Below are 25788 nucleotides of genomic sequence, written 5' to 3'. Positions count from 1 at the left end.
TGCTGTTTTGTATTATTCACTGACTAATACTAATTGTTTTTCTGATCGAGTAGTGGTTTCTTGGGAACCAAGATTCTATACCTATAAAGCTTTGGTTGTTGTTGGTTCATCTTTTAAAAAAGGTAAAATAGTGTACCCTTTTTGGTTGATGTTTTCCATGTTCTAAAAATATATTAAAATTACCGAATTTATATTTTGTACTGATCGATTGATTATTATTTGGCGTAGGTACCATGGACCAGGTTAAGCGATCCATAAATTTGTTTTTAAATAGTATTAGGTATTATTTCTTATAATTCGAATGTTTACAATGTTTGTATTTCGATTTATAACTGATTTGTGAATTATAATAGATAATAGATTATGTCTAAACTTGGTTTTCCATGTTTGCAGGAATACCATGATCGTTAATATTCATGAATATGGTACCTACAATGAAGATGCTCCTGAGGATGATGTTATGATTCGTTCGTCGACTACGACAACTAAATTCTCTGATTGGATTATATACAATACACAAGCTCCTCAACGCAAAGAAATCACCTATTCTGAAATTCCAAAACCATCGGTTTGGTGTCATGAAGAGATGATGTGGAAGAGAAAATCAATTAGAAGAAAATTTCCATCACCATACAATATTCCTATAATAATTGTTTCTTTAAATTAATTGGAAGTTTATTTCATGTAACGATAATCTTATTATTAGTATAATTATCTTTGATCTTTTGTAATATAATACTTTAATGAATTTTGAATAGTATTTAAAGTCTCTTTACCTTGAGTTACAGAATTTCTTTATTAACAGTTGAATCAATAATATCCACAACTTAGTGATTTGTGGAACTGATTATAAACTTTTTGAGAAGTGTTAAACTACGAATTATGTAAAAAAGGAAAAATATAAAAATTACGATTTTTTAAAAAATTGTAAGTTTGAAATAATTAGAATAGTTTAAAATATTTGAAATAATTAGGATTTGTAAATGGATGATTATATGAATAATTTTATTTATTATAAACTTTAGGTCATAAAGATAGACGTAAAATTTTATAATTACTTAAATGGATGATTGTTTTTATGAATAATATTTTTGTGTTCATTTGGTATCTTTGTGTTCGAAAAACTAGATTCTTTTAGAAATTATGTAACTTTGTGTATTGGTCCTTCACATATAAAAGATAGACATAAAAAATATTTTGGTTAGATTTAATATAATCGTTAGATTAGAATAAAAGTAAATATTGTTTAAATAAGTAAATTAATATATTTAAGAGATATATATGTTATATATTTGCATATATCTATTATTTTTAGGAAAATGTACGAATCTCTAAGGTTATATATATATATATATATATAGACGTCTGACAGAACTTAATTTCAATATCCAAATCTCAAGCAGAAAACCAATGTTCTTTAAAACTTTCGACACACAATGCTTTTAAATAAGTTTGTAAATCTTAATTTGCTTATAATTTCTGAGATCGTTTAGTGCAGGTTATATTATGGTCATGAATTCTCCGGCTGATCGTGTGTCACGATTGAATCCTTCAAAATACGAATGAAAAATCCGTGTTAGGATTTTGTGTTTATGGGAAGAAAAAAATCTTCGTCTTGGTTCAACCCTAGAGATGGTTTTAACTGATAATCAGGTTTGCTAAATGTTTAAATTCTTCATTAATTATTTAATCAAGATTTATATAGATCTGATTATATTTTTTTTATTAAATAGGGAAATAAGATCCAGTGTAATTTTCGTGGTGATGTTTATGACAAATTTGTGACCAAATTTCATGTTGGCGATTGGATTGAACTTGAAAATTTTAAAGTCGTCGACCAATATGGGTCATGCAGAACTACCACTCATCGCTACAAGATTATTATTTTGTATAAGACCAAGATTAGTAAGACTTCGATTGTTGGAGGTGAAGAATATTTTGAATTCATTGATTATAACCGAATATTAAACGGCTCTTATTGTGATGATTACTTGGTCGGTAAGTTACATTATTTCTCTACTTTAGAGTTTTCCATCATTGATTTCTATTGTATTATACATTATTTTATGTAACACCTGCGAACCGGAATCCCGGTTTAGGGTGTGCATCGATCGATACAGAAGGAGCATCGGTCGATGCTGACTCAATTCTGTGCGTTTTGACTTACGTCAAACACTGCGTTTTGGGTAAAGGAAACCCTTAACTCGTGGGTTTTGTCTCATTCGCGTGTTTAGCCGCTTTTGAGAGAAACGAAAGAGAAAAAAAGTGTTCTTGGTGTTCTTGGGGATTTCTGGAGATTCGAGGCTGTTCCTGTAGAGATCTGTAGCTGGGATCGTTGTAGGAGCTTCCTGGAAGTGTTTTCTTGCGTGTTTAAGGTTCAGTTTCTCCTATGGCAAAGGTAAGTGCAGGACCATGGCTTATCTAAGCTAGAGAACTCTTTAATCTGCTTGTTGTGTGTTGTTAGACTTGTTATATCGTTGGTATGGACGTTAGGAAGCTTTCCTGTGGCTTGGGATCGAGTTTTGTGGTTATAGGAACGAAGATCCGGCGAGAAGCTTTGGGGAATCACGATGCTCGGCATTGCATCGGTCGATGCATATCCTGCGTCGGTCGATGCAAGTGCGAGGACGGCGCGTAAACTCTAGGGTTTTCGTGTTATGTCGAGCATGCGTCGGTCGATGCAGATTGGGTGTCGGTTGATGCAACTGTAACTTGCATCGGTCGATGCAGCTTCTGCGTCGGTCGATGCTACCCCTTGGTGTGTCGATCGATGCTCCTTAGGGTCGGTCGATGCACTGTCCTGGTTTGTCGATTCTTGTTTATTGGTTGTTGTTTGATGGTTAGAGATGACTCTATTGCTTGTGTGTATAGCCCAGTAGATGGGAGGATTGCCTTACTGAGTGTTTTTAAAATACTCATGCATTGCAATGTGTGTTTGTGGTGCAGGTAAAGGCAAAGTGTGATCGTGGAATCCAGGCAATGAAGAGGAGGATGTTCTAGGGACTCGGTTTTATGTTGTCTGACATTGTTAGGCTGTTAGAGTTGAGTCATTAGAAACATTGCTAGGATGCTGGTTCTATGATTTCTGCTATCTGGTCATTGAGTATTGTTGATGTTGAATGTTGGTTATTTATATTTATTGGATTATTATTTATTGGTTATTGGTATGGTTATTCGGCTGTTGATGTGTGTTGTGGTTAGGTGGCTAGTGGGTATGGGACCACTAGTTGTAGTTTATTTATTATATTGTATTTATTATTTATTTAAAAAAAAAAAGGGTCGGTCGTTTCATTTTATATGAGTTTGTGTCTTATATTTTAAGATGTCATTGGAGAAGTTACCAATGTTGGAAAAATATTGGAGTGATAAAAAAGACTCCATAGGTCCCAATAACGGCAATAAGTATGAGCTTAGATCACAAAGTGATAATATTCGTGAGTTGCTAAAGATGTGCTGCCGGAATTCTTTGGCGACGAAAGTGGATGATTCTAATGACACTGATACGGATGATATCGACTCTAATCTATCCGAAAATGAAGATGTTCATGGAAACAGATCTGATGAGGATTATTGTGAAGAAGAAGAAGATACAGAAGATGAGGAGGACACTGATGAGGAGGACACTGTTGAGGAGGACACTGATGATTCTGAAGACGACGAATATGATTCTGAAACGAGTGAAGATGCTGAGTCTGAAGAAGAAGATAGTGAGATGCAAGCTTCTTCTCTGAAAGGGAACGAAACACAAGAGTACTCCATGTACCATAGAATTTCCTTTGATCTTCGTGACCCCAGGTAATTGGTTTTAAACATCTATTATCTATTAGACATTGCTTAAATATATAAACGTTTTTTTGAATTTTATATTTAGTGGCATGGTTTTGCCGTGTGAGTTAACTGGAATAGCGGCTGGGGATTTCTACAAGACTTTCAAAAATTCCATAGGTGAAAGTCTCATATGTGTTGTTCGATGGGGTGTAATTGATGTCTTCCAAGGTTCATACTCTATTCTTTTGTTACAAATCTTTTAAAATTAGTTTTGATAATACCTAACTATTATGAATTCTATATCAAATGTATTATAGGAAGGAGGTCTGTATCCAACACTATATGTACTCAAATTAGGCTTAATCCGGAGTTTCCAGAAGTTGAAACATTTAGACGATCGTAATTTACCCTTTATTGTTAGATTCTTATATTAATGTTTCAAAGATATATTTTTAATTTTAAATTTGTGTTGTAGGAACACTAGAAAGAGAACACGCACCAAGAAATGATTGAAGTGTTATAGGAATACCTAGAATTCAGCTCGCATAAAAGAAAGAAAAACAAAGCCATGAATATGTAATTTTTTTTTTAGACGGCTACATCTCTATGTTTTAAAATTTCAACACTGGCTTATTGTTACTTTGGACAATCTATTCATCTTTTTATGTTTGGTATTATAATAATGTCCAAAATAATATGTTATATATAAAGTTTTTATTAAATTAAAATTCACTGTTATTTATTTATATGACTTCATAAGGTATGAATTTCATTATTTTAAAGTTTTATACTATGATGTCTATATAAACGCTCACACGTTAATGTGTTCATAAACTTAAATGGGTTTGAGCTCATGAGACGCCAACATTGTAGAAAGGAGTCGCGACTCTTTGAACAGTTATTTAAGCACTTTTCGTCTCTCATATATTGTGTGTTTTCGACCTTTCGTTGTCTATTTTTAACAATAATCGTCCTCTAAATTCCTTCAACGACTCATTATCTTCTGTATCTTTTAGGTAAGTTATCAAACAATTTTTTTTTGGTCTTTCGTTAATTCAAATTTATACTTACAAATAAAAATCTGTTTTTATACTTTATAGTCTAAAATTTCTTGATGGACGGTCAAAGTTCAAGAAAACGCAAAGAAATCATGTCCGATTGTGAATGGGAGGACGAAGCAATCGACGGAGTTAAAAATGGCGTTTCAGAAATCTAGAGATGTGTCTAAGAAGGAAACGTCGAAACAGTTCACCGCGATTCTTCAGATGGTGAAAGAGCATATGAAAAAAAAAAAAGAATCAACCGAACTCATGTGTCAACTTGAAACAATCGATGCTCAACTCACACTAATGAATGATATCTTGGAAGGACGCATCGATTTGATTGAAGAGTGTAAGAGGCTGGAAGAAGTTAGGGTTGTCCTTGAGAAAGATGTACAAGATTGTGTTGTGCCTGAAATTGATTGGAATAAACTTCGTATTCCATTTGGTGGTTAACAATCTTTGTAATTTCAGTTTTAACATTTTAAGAATTCTAATAAATTTATTTTCCTTTTCAAAAATAAATTTCCAAATATCTTACATATAATTCTGACTAACTTAATATATTTTAATAAATTATTATTTAATAATATATTGAGCTTTATGCAAAATGGAAAATATTTAAATCACGGAATCAGATTTAGAAATATAAATTGAAATGAGTTTAGGTAAATGAATAAAAAATTATCAGAGATATATATAACAAATATACAATAAGATATGATTCTCAAGCAGCAAATAAAAAAAAAATATATATTTTACATACTTGATAATATATTTAATTATTGCATTGATATATGTTTCTATAACGTTCTTAAACTAAAATTGGATAATATACAATATAACAAACCGTTATCTCACAAGATAATATTTAGATTCTTAAAATATTAATAACGATAAACCCCCTATATTTTATATATATGTTGATTTTTGTATATATATATCTATGTTCATTAGGTGATTAGAATGCATTATATTCGAATAGGATGTTTAAATTAATTACTATAATCTCATTATGTGATTATTCTTAATATAATTGCTAGGAAACTTACGGAAAAGTTAGTGATAATCACCAAGAAGTAGAACCAGCTGAACAAATTCTACAACTTACGTCGGAAGAATCAACATCACTTTCGTCAAAGAGGGAGTCGTCCGGACTCAGTGAAAAATTCATATGAGGTCATGGCATGACTACTAGGAAGAAGATCAAGACTGAAAAATAAACATAGTTTAATGTTTATCTTACGAATTATTTTGAAAAACAATATACGCTTTTGTTTTTTTTTAAATCAACTTTAATCTAGGCCTTTAATTGTGTTGATAAGACTAAGATCATTTATTATTTTGAAAATTTTCAATTTTATAATGCTCAAAATTTAAAGATTCGAAAATAATAAATATATTTTTTTTTACAAATTTGTATTTTTATTTTTAAAATATATAGATAACCAATTTACTATTATTTTACATAATATGACATAACAAAAACAGAAGAATAGGTGATATTTTCCACCTTTTAAAAGAAAGACAAATATCCCAAAACGTATACTCTCCTAAATTTATTTATTTACGATTAAATAAATATATGTTAAGATAAATTAACAAATGTTAATCTTACATTTTTTTATAGCATTTAAATGAATGTTTTATCCGTTTGTGGAATAATTAATTAAAATTATAGAAATGAAAAGATAATACCTACTGATCATCATATAAATAAATAATATCATATACTTAAAGTTATATATTTCTAAAGAACGCAGATCGTTTCCACTGTATGCATACGATGAGGCCTGAAAAATTACAAATACGGAGAAAGAAGGATCTGATCCATGTCGTGAATACAAAGGGTAACTAATATTCAGATTCTGATATTATAGAATAAATTTTGATTTTAAATTAATGTTCAAAGCTATAAACTTATTTCAGGAGTAATCTCAAAACATGCAAGGATGAAGAGAATAGAAACTCTTAAATAAAAAAAAGTTCGAAAACGCAATGAAGGTCGTTTCTAAAATCACATGTTAGAGTGTATACTTAATATTTTATTGATATTTTTAAAACCGTGTTCACCAATGTAGTTCCTACGTTGTTGCCTCTTATGGATGAAGACTTTGCATGTTTTATTGTTTCTGACTCTGAGTCAAATAACGAAAGTGATTCTGATAGCTCGATTGATGAATATGATATTGAGTATCGTACTACGCCTAATGTAACATATGAATTCACAGCCGTTACATCTGGATTACAAATAAATGGTATTTTTGTAAAATTAAACTTTCTTTTTGAAATAATTTGATATAAATATAATCAATCAAATTTATTTTGTTGTACTAATGTTATCAGGTTATTATGATGAAGGAGATCCTTCGTATCTATGTGAAAATTGTGAAGCATATTTGTGGTATGGAGAACGGTTAAACAAGCGAGTAAAGAAGGCGAAACCAATTTTTTCAATGTGCTGTAAGCAAGGGAGAGTCCAACTTCCAAAGCTGAAAACTCCACCAAATACATTATCGGCGTTGTTATATAATCACGATGATAGGAGTGACAATTTTCGTGATAATATAAGAGCATATAATATGATGTTTTCCTTCACGTCATTAGGTGGGAAAATAAATCATTCTATTAATAATGGTAGAGGACCGTACGTGTTTCAAATGTGTGGAGAAAACTATCACCGTATCGGAGATATTTTACCTGAACCTGGAGAAAAACCGACGTTTTTACAACTTTATATACATGACGTAGTTAATGAAGTCCCTAACAGGATAAATGCGTTCGGGTAAGTTTGATAGCTTTTTAAAATATAACATTATATTGATGTGTTGCTAATGTTTTATAATTTTTTCCCGTGAAAGAACATCTGGATCTACAGAGAAAATAAGACAACCAACTGTAGAACTTCTGAAAAGGATGCTTGATAGTCATAATCCGCATGTACAGGCCTTTAGATCGGCTCGAGAAAGATTTGATTTAACCAATAATGTGACAGATCTGAGGTTAAGAATTCCTGTAGAAAGAACTGCTGATGCAAGGACTCATAATCTACCTACATGCAATGAGGTTGCTGGATTAATACCAGGTGAATTCAATATTGGAGTATTTAAGCGTGACATTGTTATAGAAAGTCGTTCCGGCGGTCTGCAGAGAATAAGTGAACTCCATCCAGCTTATTTGCCACTTCAATATCCATTATTGTTTCCATATGGAGAGGATGGTTATAGGTTAGGCATTGACATTGGTTTTGTAGATACGGCTGGACGAACAAGGAAAACAGTCTCGATGAGAGAATTTTATGCTTTCCGAATATTTGAGAGATATCAAGAATCTTCTACGATTGTAATGTCGGGAAAATTGTATCAGCAATTCTTGGTAGACGCGTTCACAACCATAGAGTCTAACAGACTGAAATATATTTCCATGAACCAGAACAAGCTACAGACGGAAAGAATTGATAAAATAGTTGAAGCTGTTAATCAAGGAAACGAAGATCTTGCAGAACACGGAAAAAGAATCTACATTCCTTCATCGTTTACAGGTGGAAAACGTTATATGATGCAACATTATTTAGACGCGATGGCTACTTGCAAGTACTATGGTTTTCCCGATATTTTCATAACAATTACTTGCAACCCCAAATGGCCTGAAGTTGTTCGATATCTAACAAGGCATGGTCTTAAGCAAGAAGATAGACCAGATATATGTTGTCGGGTCTTTAAGATGAAGCTAGATAGACTAATAGAGAAAGTGACCAAAGAAAAAACTTTTGGTGTTGTAAACTCTGGTATGTTTCATATTATTAACCAATCGTCTCTTTATACGTTACCCTGTTAAATCCCTAAATTTATTAATAATGGCTTTTGTTTGTGTTTGCAGCTATGTATACAATAGAATTCCAGAAGAGAGGTCTGCCTCATGCACACATGATTTTATTCTTGCATCCAGACTATAAAATGCGTACACCAGAAGACATTGGTAGATTCATAAGCGCTGAGATTCCTGATAAAGAATTGGACAAGTACTTATATGAAGTTGTTTCTGATGTTATGATTCATGGACCTTGTGGTATTCATCACAGAGGAAGTGTTTGCATGAATAATGGTACTTGCACTAAATTTTTCCCAAAACCATTCATGGAAAACACTGTAATTGACGATGTTGGTTATCCAATATACAAACGAAGGAAAAATGGGAGATTTGTGCATAAAAAAGGTTTTGATTGTGATAACAGCTTTGTTATTCCATATAACTGGGATCTGTCTATCCGTTATCGTGCTCATATTAATGTTGAATGGTGTAATCAGTCACGTTCAGTAAAATATCTTTTCAAGTACATTATCAAAGGGCCGGATTATATTAGAGCTAACATAGGAGAGGAAGACGATCAGAATGAAATAAAAAGATTCTACAACTACAGGTATGCATGTTAATTAATGTCAAATAAATTTAACCCTAATGATTAAAAATTTAATTATATTTTTTTTCTTTAATTAGATATGTCTCCGCATGTGAAGCAGCTTGGCGAATATTGGCTTTTCCGATTTGCTACCGTTCTACTCCCGTTGAAAAACTTTCGTTTCATCTTCCTGGACAGGAATTAGTAGTTTACAACGAAGATGATCCTATTGCAAATGTTATGAAGCGTTCAGCCAGAAGATCTAAACTGTTAGCCTGGATGGAGTGCAATAAAAACCATCCGGAAGGTAGAAGTCTCACTTATGCTGAATTCCCCAACATGTTTGTGTGGATTAATAGTAAAAAAAATATGGAAACCAAGATCTAAGAGAAGAAAAAGTTTTGCTGTAGGCAGAATTACCTATGTACCACCTTCTATAGGCCCGGCATATTACTTGAGAGGTTTACTTAATACAGTTCCAGGGGCCACAAGTTTTGATTTTTTAAAGACGGTAAAAGGTAAATTGTACAAAGAATTTAAAGATGCCTGCTTTGCATTGGGATTATTGGATGACGACAAAGAATATATTCTAGCTATAAAAGAGGCAAGTATGTGGTGTTTTGGGTCGTATCTAAGGAAGTTGTTTGTCATACTATTGCTTTCCAAAAGTCTTTCAGTGCCTCTCGATCTCTGGGTCGCTACAAAAGATATACTTTGCGAAGATATTGTGTATTTGCAAAGGAACCGTACGAACAACCATAGTAAGTTATATATTAATTTTAATTTATGAACATATATGCTATTATTATTCTGATCATAAATATGTCAACTAAAAATAAATGTGTAATGCAGGTCTAATGTTAAGTCAGGAACAGATAACAAACCTATGCTTAGCTGAGATTGAAATGATTATGCGGTCTAATGGAAGCTCTCTGTCAACTATTGTGAATATGCCTAAATCAGATCAATCTGTGATGGATAATAATGAGAATAGGCTTCTGATAGATGAGAGAAACTACATGTGTGATGAGCAAAGAGATGTTTTCGAGAGGTTATTACGTATGTCAACGGATGAGCAACGAAGTGTATACCTAGAAATTATTGAAGCTGTTAATTGTAATAAAGGAGGTATGTTTTTTGTTCATGGATTTGGTGGTACTGGAAAGACATTCTTGTGGAGTATTCTTGGCGCTGATATTCGATCTAGGGATGATATTGTTCTTAACGTTGCATCGAGTGGTATAGCTGCTTTACTTATGGAAGGTGGAAGGACAGCTCATTCTAGATTTTGTATACCCATCCATGTGGATGAATTTACAATATGTTCGATAGATGGTAAATCACATCTTGCCGAGTTGATTAGAGAAACAAAACTCATTATATGGGATGAGGCTCCAATGATGAACAAATTTTGTTTCGAAACCTTGGATAGAAGTATGCGAGATATTATGAAGTGTGATCGGGTTTTTGGAGGCAAGGTTTTTGTTTTAGGGGGTGATTTTAGACAAATTCTACCGGTTGTGCCAGAGGCTGGTAGAGTTGGACAGTTTTAGCCTCTATAAACTCATTGTTGCTTTGGGATAGTTGTAAAGTACTTCGACTTACACAAAACATGAGGCTTCGCAAGGCGAAAAGTATACAGGAAGAAGATGCTCTCTCTACGTTTTCAAAATGGTTACTTGATATTAGCAAGATCAACGAGCCTAACAGTGGTGAGGTCGAAATAGAAATACCCGAGGATTTATTAATTTCTGCATGTGACAATCCTATACAAGCAATTTTTAAACAGATATACCGTACATCATTTGCAACAAGGACCGATGCTAAATTCTTTTGCGAAAGAGCTATTCTTAGTCTAAGGAATGATGACGTCGACAAAATCAATCAATATATGCTCTCTCAACTTCCAGGTATATTAAGATGCATTTTTCTTTTTTTGGCAAACAAAATTCAATTTAAACGGTTTTTTATTTTGGTTTTTTTATATACAAGGGAAGAGAGACAGTATTTGAGTTCAGACAGCATCGAGACTTCCGATACAAGTGCATACGACGATATGATTTATACTCAGGAATTCTTAACCATTATTCACGTTTCTGGATTACCTAACCATGTTTTGACGCTGAAAAAGGGAGCACCTATCATGTTGCTTAGGAATATTCAAATCTAATGGTTTTAGGTGGAATTTGAAATTTTTTATAATAAATTATATCAAATTACCGAAAATCATCAAAATCATTTAAAATCTCATGAATACTCAGATCACTTGAAATATTAGTTTGAATATACCCCCTTAATAACTAATATTCTACTAAAATTCATGCCATAATGGTACTATCTTGGTGCACGGTCGGATTTGTGTGCCCAGGGATGAGGAGTTGAGGCAGGAGATCCTGAGAGAGGCTCATGGGAGCAAGTTTTCTATTCATCCAGGAGCGACTAAGATGTACCGTGATCTCAAGAGGTACTATCATTGGGTCGGGATGAAGAAGGATGTAGCTATTTGGGTCGCGAGGTGCGATGTGTGCCAGCTAGTGAAGGCTGAGCATCAGGTTCCAAGAGGGTTACTGAAGAGTCTTCCCATTCCAGAGTGGAAGTGGGATATGATTACTATGGACTTCGTGGTAGGTTTGTCAGTGTCCAGGGCGTTTGATGCTATTTGGGTCATTGTGGACCGGTTGACTAAGTCGGCACATTTTCTGGCCATTAAGAAGACTGATGGAGCAGCAGTCTCGGCTAAGAAGTATGTGAAGGAGATAGTCAGGCTGCATGGGGTGCCAGCGAGCATTGTGTCTGATAGGGATTCTAAGTTCACTTCGGTGTTCTGGAGAACGTTTCAGGCAGAGATGGGCACTAAGGTGCATATGAGTACAGCTTATCATCCCCAGAGAGATGGACAGACAGAGAGGATGATCCAGACACTGGAGGATTTGCTGAGGATGTGTGTGTTGGATTGAGGAGGCCATTGGGCAGATCATTTAAGCTTGGTAGAGTTTGCTTACAACAATAGTTACTCAGGCGAGTATTAAGATGGCTCATTATGAGGCTTTGTATGGGAGGCCGTGTCGTACACCGTTATGCTGGACTCAGGTGGGGGAGAGGAGCATTTACGGGGCAGATTTTGTTAAGGAGACCTCAGACAAGATTCGGGTTCTCAAGCTGAACATGAAGGAAGCTCAAGATCGGCAGAGGAGTTATGCCGATAGGAGGAGGAGAGATCTTGAGTTTCAGGTAGGAGACAGAGTGTACCTCAAGATGGCCATGTTGTAGGGTCCGGACAGGTCATTGACTGAGACTAAGTTGAGTCCGAGGTATATTGGTCCATTCAGAGTGATAGAGCGGGTTGGACCAGTAGCATATAGACTGGAGTTACCTGAGGTTATGCGTGCTTTCCACAAGGTTTTCCATGAGTCTATGTTGCGGAAGTGTCTCCGTAAAATTATGTTGTGAAATGCTATCCAGAAGGTTATGCGTGCTTTCCATAAGGTTTTCCATGTATGTATGTTGCGGAAGGGTTTTTCTTGATTAAGGTTTACCCCTTAATACACCATTTACATTTTTTTTTTATCTATGGTTTTTGCATATTACACTCTTATTTTTTCTTCTCTTTAGCTTTATAATAATTTTTGGGAATTTAGGCTGCATAATCAAGAAAACTGGAAAAATTACAAGAATGACCAGGACAAAAATTGGATTTTTCATATGTTCTTGTGATCGTTGTGACAGTACTCTCGATGCTCTCTTCTTCTAAATCTTTCTATAACTTGTGTAACACTCAATCTTTGTGAGAAGCATAGTGAAATTGCTGACAGGCTGGATGACTTGAAACTGGAAAGCCTATCTTACCTTGACAGAGACATTTAAAAAAATTAACTCTTTACTAATGCTTACAACGAAAATTAGTGTATGATAATTTGATCTGAACTGATTGTTTGAAATCTGGAACGTTAGTCTTAAAAGGTATTTTAAACACTTAGTAATGTCAAATATTATAAATGAAACATTTAGTAATGTCATATATTATAAATGAAAAGAAACACATAGCTATGTCAAATATTATACATGAAAAATAAATACTTAGCAATGTCAAATACTATATATGAAAAGAAAAAAGAGGATAACAAAGAAACAAAGCAAGGACTGAGGGAGAAATCATGGGGAGGCGTCTGAGGGTCTTTGTTGCAAGATTGAACACAGGAAAATGACAACGCAAGAGAAACTCTTAAGAACACCAAATCAAGCTGAGGGGAGAAACCACTGCGCATCCTTGAGTTTTAAGGTGGAGCCACTGAGGAAGCGTTTGATGGTCCTTGTTGCAATATTGTACACATATATGTCGAGGCATGGAATATTACATGACGGGTGACCGAAACGGTCATTACGGGTGAAGTAGATGGAGTTTGGCTCAATACCAAGGGTAGGGTCAGCAGGCACGGTGATACCCAGATCGAAAAACAGGGCCTCATCACCTAGAGATTCAACCTCAACAAGGCTCCGGTCTAGCCCTTTAGGATCACTCTTGAAGACGTGGAAGATCCTAGAGCTTTCACAGACAGGCTCGTAAGCCCTGGTATAGACCAACAAAACGTGTCCTGATGTTGTAACAGCAATGCTATCGCCAGATGAGATAAGCTTTTTTACTCCCGTTATTCCCAAATCACCACTAGGCCTACTTGGCTTCCACATTTGAAAGCTAGGGAGCGCATACACATCCTTGAAACCACCTTGTCCAGACAAATCCAGTAGTCGAATGTAGCAACGGTGCGACAGGTAGTAAAGACAATAACCTTTGAGCACCACATCTTGTAGGCCTCGGAACTCCCTGGAACATGGACCCTGTTCCGTATTGGAATATCGCTGTAATGGAAATCCCCATTCCTGCAAAAGCCTAAAAACTGGGCTTCCTGAAATTGCCACACAACAACATAGTCGACTCCATTCTTCTTCTTGTCGTCTACCCACAAAAGACCTCTCAGATATTTGGTAGTTATAGGACACGAAGCAGCAGGCATATAAGGTTTAATTAAATCAACGGTGAATTCATTATCTCCTACTCGCTCAACCTTATAAAGGCCACGCTTGATTGACTCTAGAGCCGGAAGATGGATCCTCTCCTCGCTAAACATATCTACGATATAGAGATCCGATCGAGATTCATCTAACACCAGGAACCACTTACCCGAGTTTGCTAGGAATCGACACCCTGAAAAGTCACTCTTCGTCTCGTAAACCTTGTCTTCGTCAGGGTTGTACAGACGACAACCGCCCTCTTCTGGAGACAGCAACAGCAATGGAGGAGAACCGCCTTTTGGATCCCGAACCATAGTCGGACGCGAGGCCTTAGCACACTCATTATATTTAGGACTCCCGCTTCGTTTTGAATTACCAACTCCGTCTGCTGGTCGATCTACTCCCTCCTCCATTATCAGAACGGGGGTGATCACGTCGGGACCTGCTGCTGAGATGGAAGCATCAAAGTTACGCAAATGTTTTTATCTCTCTATGTATATTACACAGTTAGGGATTTCTTGAGGGCTACCAAGCCCAATATAACATTATCATGGACTTGTAAACTATTATGGTTTTGCTTTTATTTTCCCCGACCGTTATTTCATTATCATGGACCTGTAAACTATTAGGGCACTTCCATTGCACATATTTTGGAGTGTCTCTAGATTTAAAATAGAATTTAAAAAAATGAAAACTAAAAGTTTATTGTGTAAACAAAAAGAACTCGTGTCTCAGGTATCTCTGCCGAGACATTGTCATACCTTTAGAGACACCTTATCTGTCACAATTTCATTGGTTTGTGTTGATAATTTTATTTTTTGATTTTTTGATTGTTTCCTTCCTCCTCTTTGCAAACGCTCATAGAAGACACTCGTATGAAGGATGACTAATGGAAAAGAAAAACTAATAAATAGCCAATGAAGATGTTTACATTAAACTAATGTTAATTTTAATATTATTTAAAGTTTATGATACATATCACAGTATTACCAATGAGAATGCTCTTATCGTAATGAAGAGGAGAATATGTTGCATCTTTTCATACATTTTTGTAAAATATTTCTATTTTATTTGGCAATAAAGAGGAGAATGTTTTAGTAGTTGTTGATGTGTTGCCTAGCTTATGTTAGGTAGCTAGAGATGTCTAGGTTGTTGGTTATTTGGTTAATGTTGTTTACTTGAATTGTTGGTCAGGATTTGTAGACATCTTCGATATTGATTATTTATTCTATTGAGGTATTGTTGATAATTGTTGGTTTAATCTATGGTATTTTTCTCTATTTGATTTGAATGTTGTTAAGGTTGATAGTGAAGATTGGATCACTAGCTAAGAAGGTATTTAAAGGAAAATGGGACGTGTCGTTTCAGGTATTATCATATTTAAAATTATTAACAATATAGTTTAGCAGTTTCCTTTGTTAAATTATTCATCATTAAAAATATTTTAATATCTAACTTATCATATTAGTTTATTAATTATCATTATATTTAACATCTCATCTTTATATGATTTTATTTTTTTGAAACAAATAAATTTGAATATTATTTATTACAATTGAAAAATAGTTTTATTTCAGAATATACCATAAGTTGAATTTTTAAAAATGAATATAAATTGTTCAGTCTATAAAATATTCAAGATTTAGTAATATTATTCTTAAAAAAAAATTCTATTTAACTAAAATTTTGACTATGTATGGGACAAAATTTGAATATTTAAATCCAATTTCATACATTTATTTTATTGAATTGTATAATATACTATAATAAAATTTAAATAATTCAATTTGAAATATTTAAAAATGTTGGAACTTGATATTTTTAAGAATATCATAAATATTTATTAGATCAAAAAGTTACAAATTAAAATGACTATAATTTGATTTTTTATAGCACAAATCAATAATATATCACTATAATGTAAAAGAATTTCAAGAAACTAGGTATATTAAAAAAAAATTATAACATATATTAAATTACTCATAATATAATAATTCACTTTTTAAAAACCAAATTTATAAAATTACGTCTTAACTTGCATATCAAAAATAATATTTTCAAATTTAATATCATTATTAAAATTATTTTTTAAAAACGAAATTTAAAAAAAATATTTTCAAAATTTAAGTCTAACTTGCATATCAAATTTAAAGATATTCTAATTAACGCTAATGAATATAAAAATTACTATAATGCTGAAAAAAAAATTACTATAATAAAAAGATTACGATTTAGAACAAGTGCTGACAAAAGGAAAATATAAATATACGGTAAATGCCAATCGTAGCAATTAATATTGTGATTTGGCGAATTATTAAAAGAGATTTGTTAACAGAGTCATTTTTTTTGCTTTGTTTTTTCTTCTTTCAACCGAGATCTTTTTATTTCTTCTCTTCAAGCTTTTTCTTCATCAAGTCTATCTTCTCTTTTGTTTCTTACGTCTCATATATATTATATTCTATGAGTCGCTCATCAATGCAATTGCCCACAAGAGCCACCAATTCCTCTTTATCAACACTCTTTACCAACTCTTGCAAGTTAAACCTGTTGGAACTGAATTTTTCAGAAATAAGTTTCAGAAAATTGCAGGTTTTGGGACAGTGACTTTCCGGCGATTTTCCGGCCAAATTCCGGCCAAATGGGTGCTCGGAACTGTCGGATCGATTGTGAAATGGAATGCTGGTAACGAGTACTACAAGATGGTATACTCATACGTCCAAAACGGAGTTGATTTGAATGCAAAATAAGAGTGTGAAGTGTTGGGATGTTTGAGAAAAAGTCTCACATCAGAAACGGGCCGTGGCCTATTGGACTTTTGGGCTCTTGAGCTCTTGAGACTGCTGTAGACTCATTTAATTTTTTGGAAAGACTTGGTGTGGACTCCAAGCAAACTTGGGCAATACTCCGAGAATATTCAGTGAATATTTTCTTGAGACCTCCCTCCTTCCACTATATATAGAGGCACAACCTCTCATTATTTCTCACACTCAAAAACACAAAGACTCCTTCCTATGAAGATCTCTCTCTCCCTCTCCCTTGCTTAGTCCAAGTAAGTTCTTAGTTTAGTAGTCTCGAGAGTATAACGTAGATCTGTTCGCTTGAGTTCTATTACTGGTGTGCTACTGTAATAGTTCGTGATCGGTTGTATCCTGGGACTCATAAATCGTGATTTTCCAAAAGCACTTACGGCCGATTTATTGAATTAAGGAAAGAGATATCATATCTTGCCTACGTGATTTATTTTATGCTTTATATTATGTTGTTGTAATTCGTTTCTGATTTCGTTAATTTAAATATAATTCGCATCTTTTCTTAGTTCGATTTTTGCGCTCCTAACAGTCTTAATTCAATAAATCATCTTTCTGCTTATCGCTTTAAACGGATTGAGAATTTTTCGAATTTTTTTTTTAAAAAACTATTTCAAAATCTTTTGTAAACTGTTTCTGCTTTCATCTTCCGGTGCTTACGCGGAAAGTTTTTGAAGAACGCTTTTACTTTAATTTTTTCTTCTCTACTCTCTGGTTTCCACGAACACTCTTAGTTGAGTGAGTTTGTGAAACAAGTTTCTGCGAACGCTTGTTAAGCGAGTTTGCAAAACTAGTTCAGTGTAATTTAATTACTTGAATTGTTTGATTAATATATTAATTAGATCTGTTTATTGTGAAACAGAAAAATGTCTAGAGACAACACCAACAACGTTGACGGTGCTAGGGTTCCTGCAACCCCTGTTGAAACTCTTGCGGAGTTGGCTTTACTCCTTACTAAAGAACTTGAAAACACGAAGCTTACCGATTCGAGTATGGAAAACGTGCGCCAAAATTTGTTCGGTAATGGATCAAACCACATGGGGATACCACCTTCGGCTTCCCAAGGGATGATGCCAGATAAGTTCGATGGCAAAGCTGGGTTCAAAACGTGGCAAAACAATATACGCTACTACTTGGCCAGCATGAACATGGAAAGGTACCTCACAGAGGATTCACCAACGCTTCCACAAGGTGACACTAATGTGTATGTGGTTGGAAGTATGGATAGTTGGGCTCAAGGAGACTATTGTTGCAAAGGTCAGATTCTGAACCGTTTGGTCAGTGATCTGTATGACCTCTACAGTATGTACAAGACTTCAAAAGCATTGTGGCTAGCTTTGGAGACCAAGTACAAGACTGATGAGTCTGGGATGCAGAAATTCTCAACTACGAAGTTCCTGAAATTCAAGATGGTGGATTCCAAACCAATTATGGAACAAGTGGAGGCTCTTCAATGCATCTTTCAGGAGATCGATTTGGAAGGGATGTCGATCTGCAATGTCTTCAAAACGAATTGCTTGATCGAGAAGCTACCACCAGCCTGGTCGAATTTCAAGCTTTACCTTAACTTCAGGCTTTGCTTTTGCACACATCAGCCTTGTGTCCAATCTTACCACAATGATGACACTTTCCTTTGAACTTCCTCTCAAGGTTTCTCTTCTTGAAGTTTGGTCCAGATGACACCTTCAACGGTTTATGAGGAATAGATATCCATTTACCCTTGCCTTTAAACTTGGCCTTATGCTCAGCTACATGAACATCATGCCCCTAGCTTTGAGCATCCGAATGAGCTCCACGATTGTTGTTCTCAACTCTCAACCAACGGATGAGATCATCAAGAGACATCGAAGTAGAAAATCAGCTTCAGAAAACTATAAAGGTAGTTCAAAGTGATAGAGGAGGAGAACATAATGAGTCGTTCAATGCATTTTGTAGAGAAAAAGGCATTATACATCAGACAACAGCTCCCTACTCGCCAGAATCTAACGGAGTAGCCGAACGAAAGAATCAAACTTTGAAAGAGATGATGAATGCGTTGTTGTAGGAATCTGTGTTAGCCCAGAACATGTGGGGGGGGGGGAGGGGGGAAGCTTTGCTTACCACTAATTACATCCTCAACAGGATACCACATAAGGTTACTGGCAAATCACCATATGAGGCTATGAGCTTTGGAAAGGTACAGTACCTTCGTACAAATATCTCAAAGTGTGGGGGTGTCTAGCAAAAGTGGTTTTACCACCTCCTAAAAAGATCACAATTGGGCCAAAGACCATAAACTGTATCTTCATCGGATATGCACATAACAGTAGTGCATATCGAATTCTGGTTCATAAATCAGATATTCCATATATCCATGTGAATACAGTTATGGAGTCAAGAAATGCTTCATTTTTTGAAGACATTTTTCCCTGTAGGAAAAATCAAAAACGGACTCGTGAACAAGAGATGCAGCGACCTCTGAAGCTGGCAATACTTTGAGTAATACTACTGTAGAAACAGAACTCGAACCTAGACGGAGCAAACGAGCTCGCAAAAGTAAATCGTTTGGTGATGATTTTCTGATGATGGCATTTTTAGTTGAAAATCTACCTAGAACATACGCAGAAGCTATGTCTACACTTGATGCACCTTATTGGAAGGAAGCTGTCAAAACCGAAATAGACTCTATCATGCAACATCATACATATGAGATGGCAGATCTACCACAAGGATTTAAGCCTTTGGGATGTAAATGGCTTTTTACGATAAAACGAAAACCCAGTGGCGATATTGAGCGGTACAAGGCTAGGTTTGTAGTGCAAGGATTTCGGCAAAAAGAAGGTTTAGATTTCTTTGATACCTATTCACCGGTAACAAGACTATCTTCGATCAGGATGCTCATAGGTATTGCAGCCTTGAGAAATCTTGAAATCCATCAAATGGATGTAAAAACTGCTTTTCTCCATGGAGATTTAGAGGAGAAAATCTACATGAAACAACCTGAGGGATTTGTTATTCCAGGACAAGAACATAAAGTGTGTAAACTTGTGAAGTCATTATATGGACTCAAACAGGCTCCTAAGCAGTAGCATGAGAAGTTTGACAGTATGATGATCTCTAATGGTTTTCGCATTAAAGAATGTGACAAATGCATATATTACAAAACTACTCCATCAGGGTACATTTTGTTATGCTTATATGTAGATGATATGCTCATCATCGGCAGCACCAAAGATATCATAACTAAAACGAAAAACATGCTCAAAAGACATTTTGACATGAAGGACTTGGGTTTAGCAGATGTAATTTTGGGGATAAAAATCATCAGAACTGATGAGGACCTTATCTTGTCTCAAACCCACTATGCTGAAAAAGTGCTTGATCGATTCAAGCATTACTCAAATGGGACTGAAAAAACTCCAGAGGATCCTCAAATTCACTTGACCAAAAATTCTGGTGAACCTGTGCAACAGGTGGAGTATGCAAGGGTAATTGGCAGTCTAATGTACTTGACAAACTGTATCTGTATAAGACTGGATTGGATGGCTATAACTAGAGTTTTGTACTATCTACGTTATACCAAAGATCATGGTTTGCATTATGGTAGAGAACCCGAAGTTTTGGAAGGTTACAGTGATGCCAACTGGATCGCAAACTCGAGAAACTCAAAATCCACAAGTGGATATGTTTTTACACTTAGAGGTGCAGCAGTGTCCTGGAAGTCTTCCAAAACAACTCTAGCAGCTAAATCAACTATGGAATCTGAATTCATAGCATTGGAGATAGCTATGTCGGAAGTTGAATCACTTCGTAATTTCTTGGAAAACATCCCAATGTGGGGGAATCTTGTGCTTGCAATACGTGTACACTGTGATAGCCAATCGGCTTTGGGCAGGGCAAGGAATACCCATTACAATGGCAAATCTAGTCACATCAGACGGAGACATAAAACTGTTAGACAACTTATCTCAACTGGTATAGTTACAATTGATTACATCCATACGAAAGAAAACCTAGCGGATCCATTTACAAAAGGTTTGGCGCGAGATCAAGTTATAAAATCATCAAGAGGAGTGGGTTTAAAGCCTACGACTTAAGAGGAGGTTTGATGGTAACCCCACCTACTCAGACTGGAGACTCCATGACCTAGGTTCAAAAGGGACAACTAAATCAAGTTGAACCTGCTACAAGAACAAAGAGACTTTTGTCTTTTCCCAGTTCCTAAAATGATTTAAAGTGTTTCATGTATGTTAGAGGTTAAGCATATGCTTTTAATGATTTGAAATGTAGCTTTGTAAAATATTTGAAATAATTACAGGATATTTCTTTTAATACAAGCAGCTATTAAAATCACCTTGTGAGTGTGAAATGGGGCCGTTTCTAGGAGAATATATGAGGCTATACTCTCCAAATTCACTCATGATTAACCAGGCCTGTTCAAGGCCACAATGAACACAATAGAGAACCTCGTTCTACGAGAAAACGAAGCTGTGTTATGCCTGTTGTCTAAGTTTACATACAAATCCGGATGGTTCAAGACATCATGTTCACCAACTGGCCGAGTAAACTCGACAGGTATAACAATGAGTCGGTTCAAGGTTGAAAAACGCCACTAACTCAGATACAGTTAGTTTTCGCATATACTCTCGAAGGTCTGTCTAGTCTAGCTAGTAGTGTCAGTCTATAGGGTTAGTTATGTCGTCATATGTTTAGACTTATTTCTATTCATGTGGGGGATTGTTGGAACTGAATTTTTCTGAAACAAGTTTCAGAAAATTGCAGGTTTTGGGACAGTGACTTTCCGGCGATTTTCCGGCCAAATTCCGGCTAAATGGGTGCTCGGAATTGTCGGGTTGATAGTGCAATGGAAAGCTGGTAACGAGTGCTACAAGATGGTATACCCATACGTCCAAAACGGAGTTGATTTGAATGCGAAATAAGAGTGTGAAGTGAGCTACTTGGGATGTTTGAAAAAAAGTCTCACATTGGAAACGGGTCGTGGCCTCTTGGACTCTTGGGCTTTTGGGCTCTGGAGCTCTTGAGACTGCTGTAGGCTCATCTAATTTTTTGGAAAGACTTTGTGTAAACTCCAAGCAAATTTGGGCAGTACTCCGAGAATATTCAGTGAATATTTTCTTGAGACCTCCCTCCTTCCACTATATATAGAGACACAACCTCTCATTATTTCTCACACTCAAAAACACAAAGACTCTTTCCTCTGAAGATCTCTCTCTCCCTCTCCCTTGCTTAGTCCAAGTAAGTTTTTAGTTTAGTAGTCTCGAGAGTATAACGTAGATCTGTTCGCTTGAATTTTATTACTGGTGTGCTACTGTAATAGTTCGTGATCGGTTGTATCCTGGGATTCATAAATCGTGATTGTCCGAAAGCACTTACGGCCGATTTATTGAATTAAGGAAAGAGATAACATATATTGCCTCCTTGATTTATTTTATGCTTTATATTATGTTGTTGTAATTCGTTTCTGATTTTTTTAATTTAAATATAATTTGCATCTTTTCTCAATTCGATTTTTGCGCTCCTAGCAAAACCTCGGATGATTGCAATTATTTGAAGCAATCTTCCCAATGTGTAAAGGTGCAAGTCCTTGTGCAACTGCTTTCTTCAAGAAAGTTGTAAAGATCTTGAACCTTTCAATGTATTCCTCGAGAAAGTTCCATCCACACCGCCTCAGAAACGTAATATCAGCATCCACCTCTAGATTTTCCACATACTCCATACACTCTTGACATAAAGCTTCGTTGAGACCATTCTCTAAGCTTAACCAATAAGGGCCACACAAGTCGTAGTTTTTCCCGACAAAGCACATTTCATGATCAATAGGAATAAGGTGCGGTATCCCCTCTTCTATTGCGACAAGGATGTTACTTGGGTTGTGATCCATGTTGCCAAAACATACATCTTATGCACTTCATCCATGTTTATTGCAAGATTTTCCTGAATCATGTATATATTAATGTGATTCACAAATTCCTTGAATTCCACCAAAACACCCGACTCCATCTTTCCATTTTTGTTTATGAATCTCACAAATATAGTGGGCAAAACTCCAGCAAACATTTATGGAGATGATGATCTAGGACCATCTAGTGGATGATCCAATAGATACACAGATGCCTCTATCATCAAACTTATTTCATCTCCTTGGCAACTCTTGAATAAACATCTAACAAGTCCTTGTGCATCCAAAAACTCATACATGTGGCCTAGATTCTTGTATTTAGGCAGAACATCTTGTGAGTTTGCATAGCTTAACCAATCAATCATGCGTTGAAACAATCATGTGTTGAAAATGTGTAGAAAGACCCACTGGAATCTCACTGAGTGTAGGAAATACATTTTCCATCTAATGAAAATAAAAACAATTTTAATTAGATGTAAGGAAATAAAATAATGGGTAATGTTGTTGACAATTCAGAGAATAATAAAAAAGGGAATAGTGAGTGTAGGAAATACATTTTCCATCTAATGAAAATAAAAACAATTTTAATTAGATGTAAGGAAATAAAATAATGGGTAATGTTGTTGACAGTTCAGAGAATAATAAAAAAGGGAATAGAACTGATGCATTCAAAATACAAAACTTATGCTTTGCCTCTAATGAAATCATAAACAAAAGAATTGTGGAAGGCATATACTAATCCAGTTATGTGAATTTTGGATAGTACATGTGTGTTTAGAAAATGTAACCCGCTAATCTAAAAAAAAAAGTCATCTTATTTCCCACACTTCAACAAGCCACAAAACTACTAGCATTTAGACAAACTCCATCAGCTATCAGCTAACCTAGAACGATGAATCAATCAATCATCAGCATGCAATACATATAGAATACATGTAATTCAGCTACATATATAGAAACAAAGAAAGTTGGTAAGAAGATACAAAAGCCAATGTGAAAAGATCAAGATAGTAGCAAGTAGCATCTTACGACTATAAACGATCAAGATCGTAGGGAGTACCTTGAAGCGTTTTCGAAGTTAATTGAACTTCCGACTTGGACTTCCGATGCTGCAGCTGCACCGAACTATGATTGAGGCAATTTTTTTTTTTTTTTTCAGAAATCTACGGATTCAAAGAAAAAGATAGAGAAAAGCCAATGTACCAAAAACTAGAGGATGTTTATATTTAAAAGCAGAGAGGTGTAAACTTTTTCCACGACACATGACGACGAACGATGAAGGTTCCTCCAACTGAAATAAATTGCTCATTATGTCCGGGTTTGAATTCAGGTTTTTGATAGTAGTCTTTTTCTTCTTTGGGTTTGGTTTTGAAATTAAACACTTAGTGTATGTTCCTATTCTAATTATGGAATTATTTGTTGGATTCCAACACTTTGAATTCATCAGATGACCAGAAAAGTTTTTGGGTAGTATATTGTCTGTATTTATTACAATATATACTAAACTGCCACCACTTACATCTTTTGTATCTTTGGTTTTTGCATATTACACTCTCTCTCTTTTTTTTCTCTTTAGTTTGTATTATTTTTGGGAATTTAGGCTTCATAATAAAGAAAACGGAAAAATTCAAAAGAATGACCAGGACAAAAATTGGAGATCTCATATGCTCTTGTGATCGTTGTGACAGTACTCTCGATGCTCTCTTCTTCTTCATCTTTTTATAACTTGTGGAACAACTCAATCTTTGTAAGAAGCATAGTGAAATTGCTGACTGGCTAGATGACTGGAAAGTCTATCTTACCTTGACAAAGACATTTTCTAAAAAGTAACTCTTTACTAATGCTTACAACGACATCATTATTAGTAAAGAGTATTAAAAGAAACAGTTAGCAATGTCAAATATTATACATGAAAAGAAACACTTTGCAATGAAAAGTTTTTGGCTATTATATTCTCTGTATTTATTACAATATATACTAAACTACCACTTACATCTTTTATATCTATGGTTTTTGCATATTACACACTCTTTTTTTTTTCCTCTGTAGTTTGAATTAATTTTTGGGATTTAGGCTGCATAATCAAGAAAACGGGAAAAATTAAAAGAATGACCAAGACAAAAATTGGATTTCTCATATGCTCTTGTGACCGTTGTGACAGTATTCTCGATGCTCTCTTCTTCTTCATCTTTCTATAACTTGTGGAACACTCAATCTTTGTAAGAAGCATAGTGAAATTGCTGACTGGCTGGATGACTGGAAAGTCTATCTTACCTTGACAAATACATTTTTTAAATAGTAACTCTTTGCTAATGCTTACAACGACATCATTAGTAAAGAGTATTAAAAGAGATAGTTAGCAATGTCAAATATTATACATGAAAAGAAACACTTTGCAATGAAAAGTTTTTGGCTATTATATTCTCTGTATTTATTACCAATATATACTAAACTACCATCACTTACATCTTTTATATCTATGGTTTTTACATATTACACACTCTCTATTTTTTTCCTCTGTAGTTTAAATTTAGGAATTAGGCTGCATAATCAATAAAACGGGAAAAATTAAAAGAATGACCAAGACAAAAATTGGATTTCTCATATGCTCTTGTGATCGTTGTGACAGTACTCTCGATGTTCTCTTCTTCTTCATCTTTCTATAAATTGTGGAACACTCAATCTTTGTGAGAAGCATAGTGAAATTGCTAACAGGCTGGATGAGTGGAAAGTTTTTCTTATCTTGACAGTCTTTACTAATGCTTACAACGACAACGAGGAGGTGTTGCTTTATTTTTATTTTCTTTTCTTTTCACTTTTGTTTTACATTTTTTTTTTACTTTTAAGGTTGGTCCATTAGCACAT

General features: G+C 34.8%; 1 protein-coding gene and 2 pseudogenes across 1 annotated transcript; 1 reads left to right on the top strand and 2 right to left on the bottom strand.

Annotated features, from left to right (window-relative positions):
* Positions 1-7724: 7724 nt before the first annotated feature.
* LOC147928224 (uncharacterized) lies at positions 7725-10760 on the top strand. The gene is made up of 5 exons (XM_087486066.1): positions 7725-8595; positions 8688-9228; positions 9306-9514; positions 9885-9968; positions 10060-10760. Exons 1-5 carry the CDS (start codon positions 7725-7727, stop codon positions 10758-10760), a joined length of 2406 nt encoding a protein of 801 aa, XP_087342192.1.
* A 2583-nt stretch (positions 10761-13343) lies between these two features.
* Positions 13344-14650, bottom strand: LOC104741686 (F-box protein At5g25290-like; annotated as a pseudogene).
* Positions 14651-22421: 7771 nt separating this feature from the next.
* On the bottom strand, positions 22422-23300 carry LOC104743659 (phosphatidylinositol 4-kinase gamma 3-like; annotated as a pseudogene).
* Between the last annotated feature and the right edge of the window lie 2488 nt (positions 23301-25788).

This window comes from Camelina sativa, chromosome 14 (genome assembly GCF_030686135.1).
Source record: "Camelina sativa cultivar CO46 ecotype springtype chromosome 14, ASM3068613v1".
In the NCBI taxonomy this organism is placed as follows: domain Eukaryota; kingdom Viridiplantae; phylum Streptophyta; class Magnoliopsida; order Brassicales; family Brassicaceae; genus Camelina; species Camelina sativa.
This window is presented reverse-complemented; position numbering and strand designations above follow the sequence as displayed.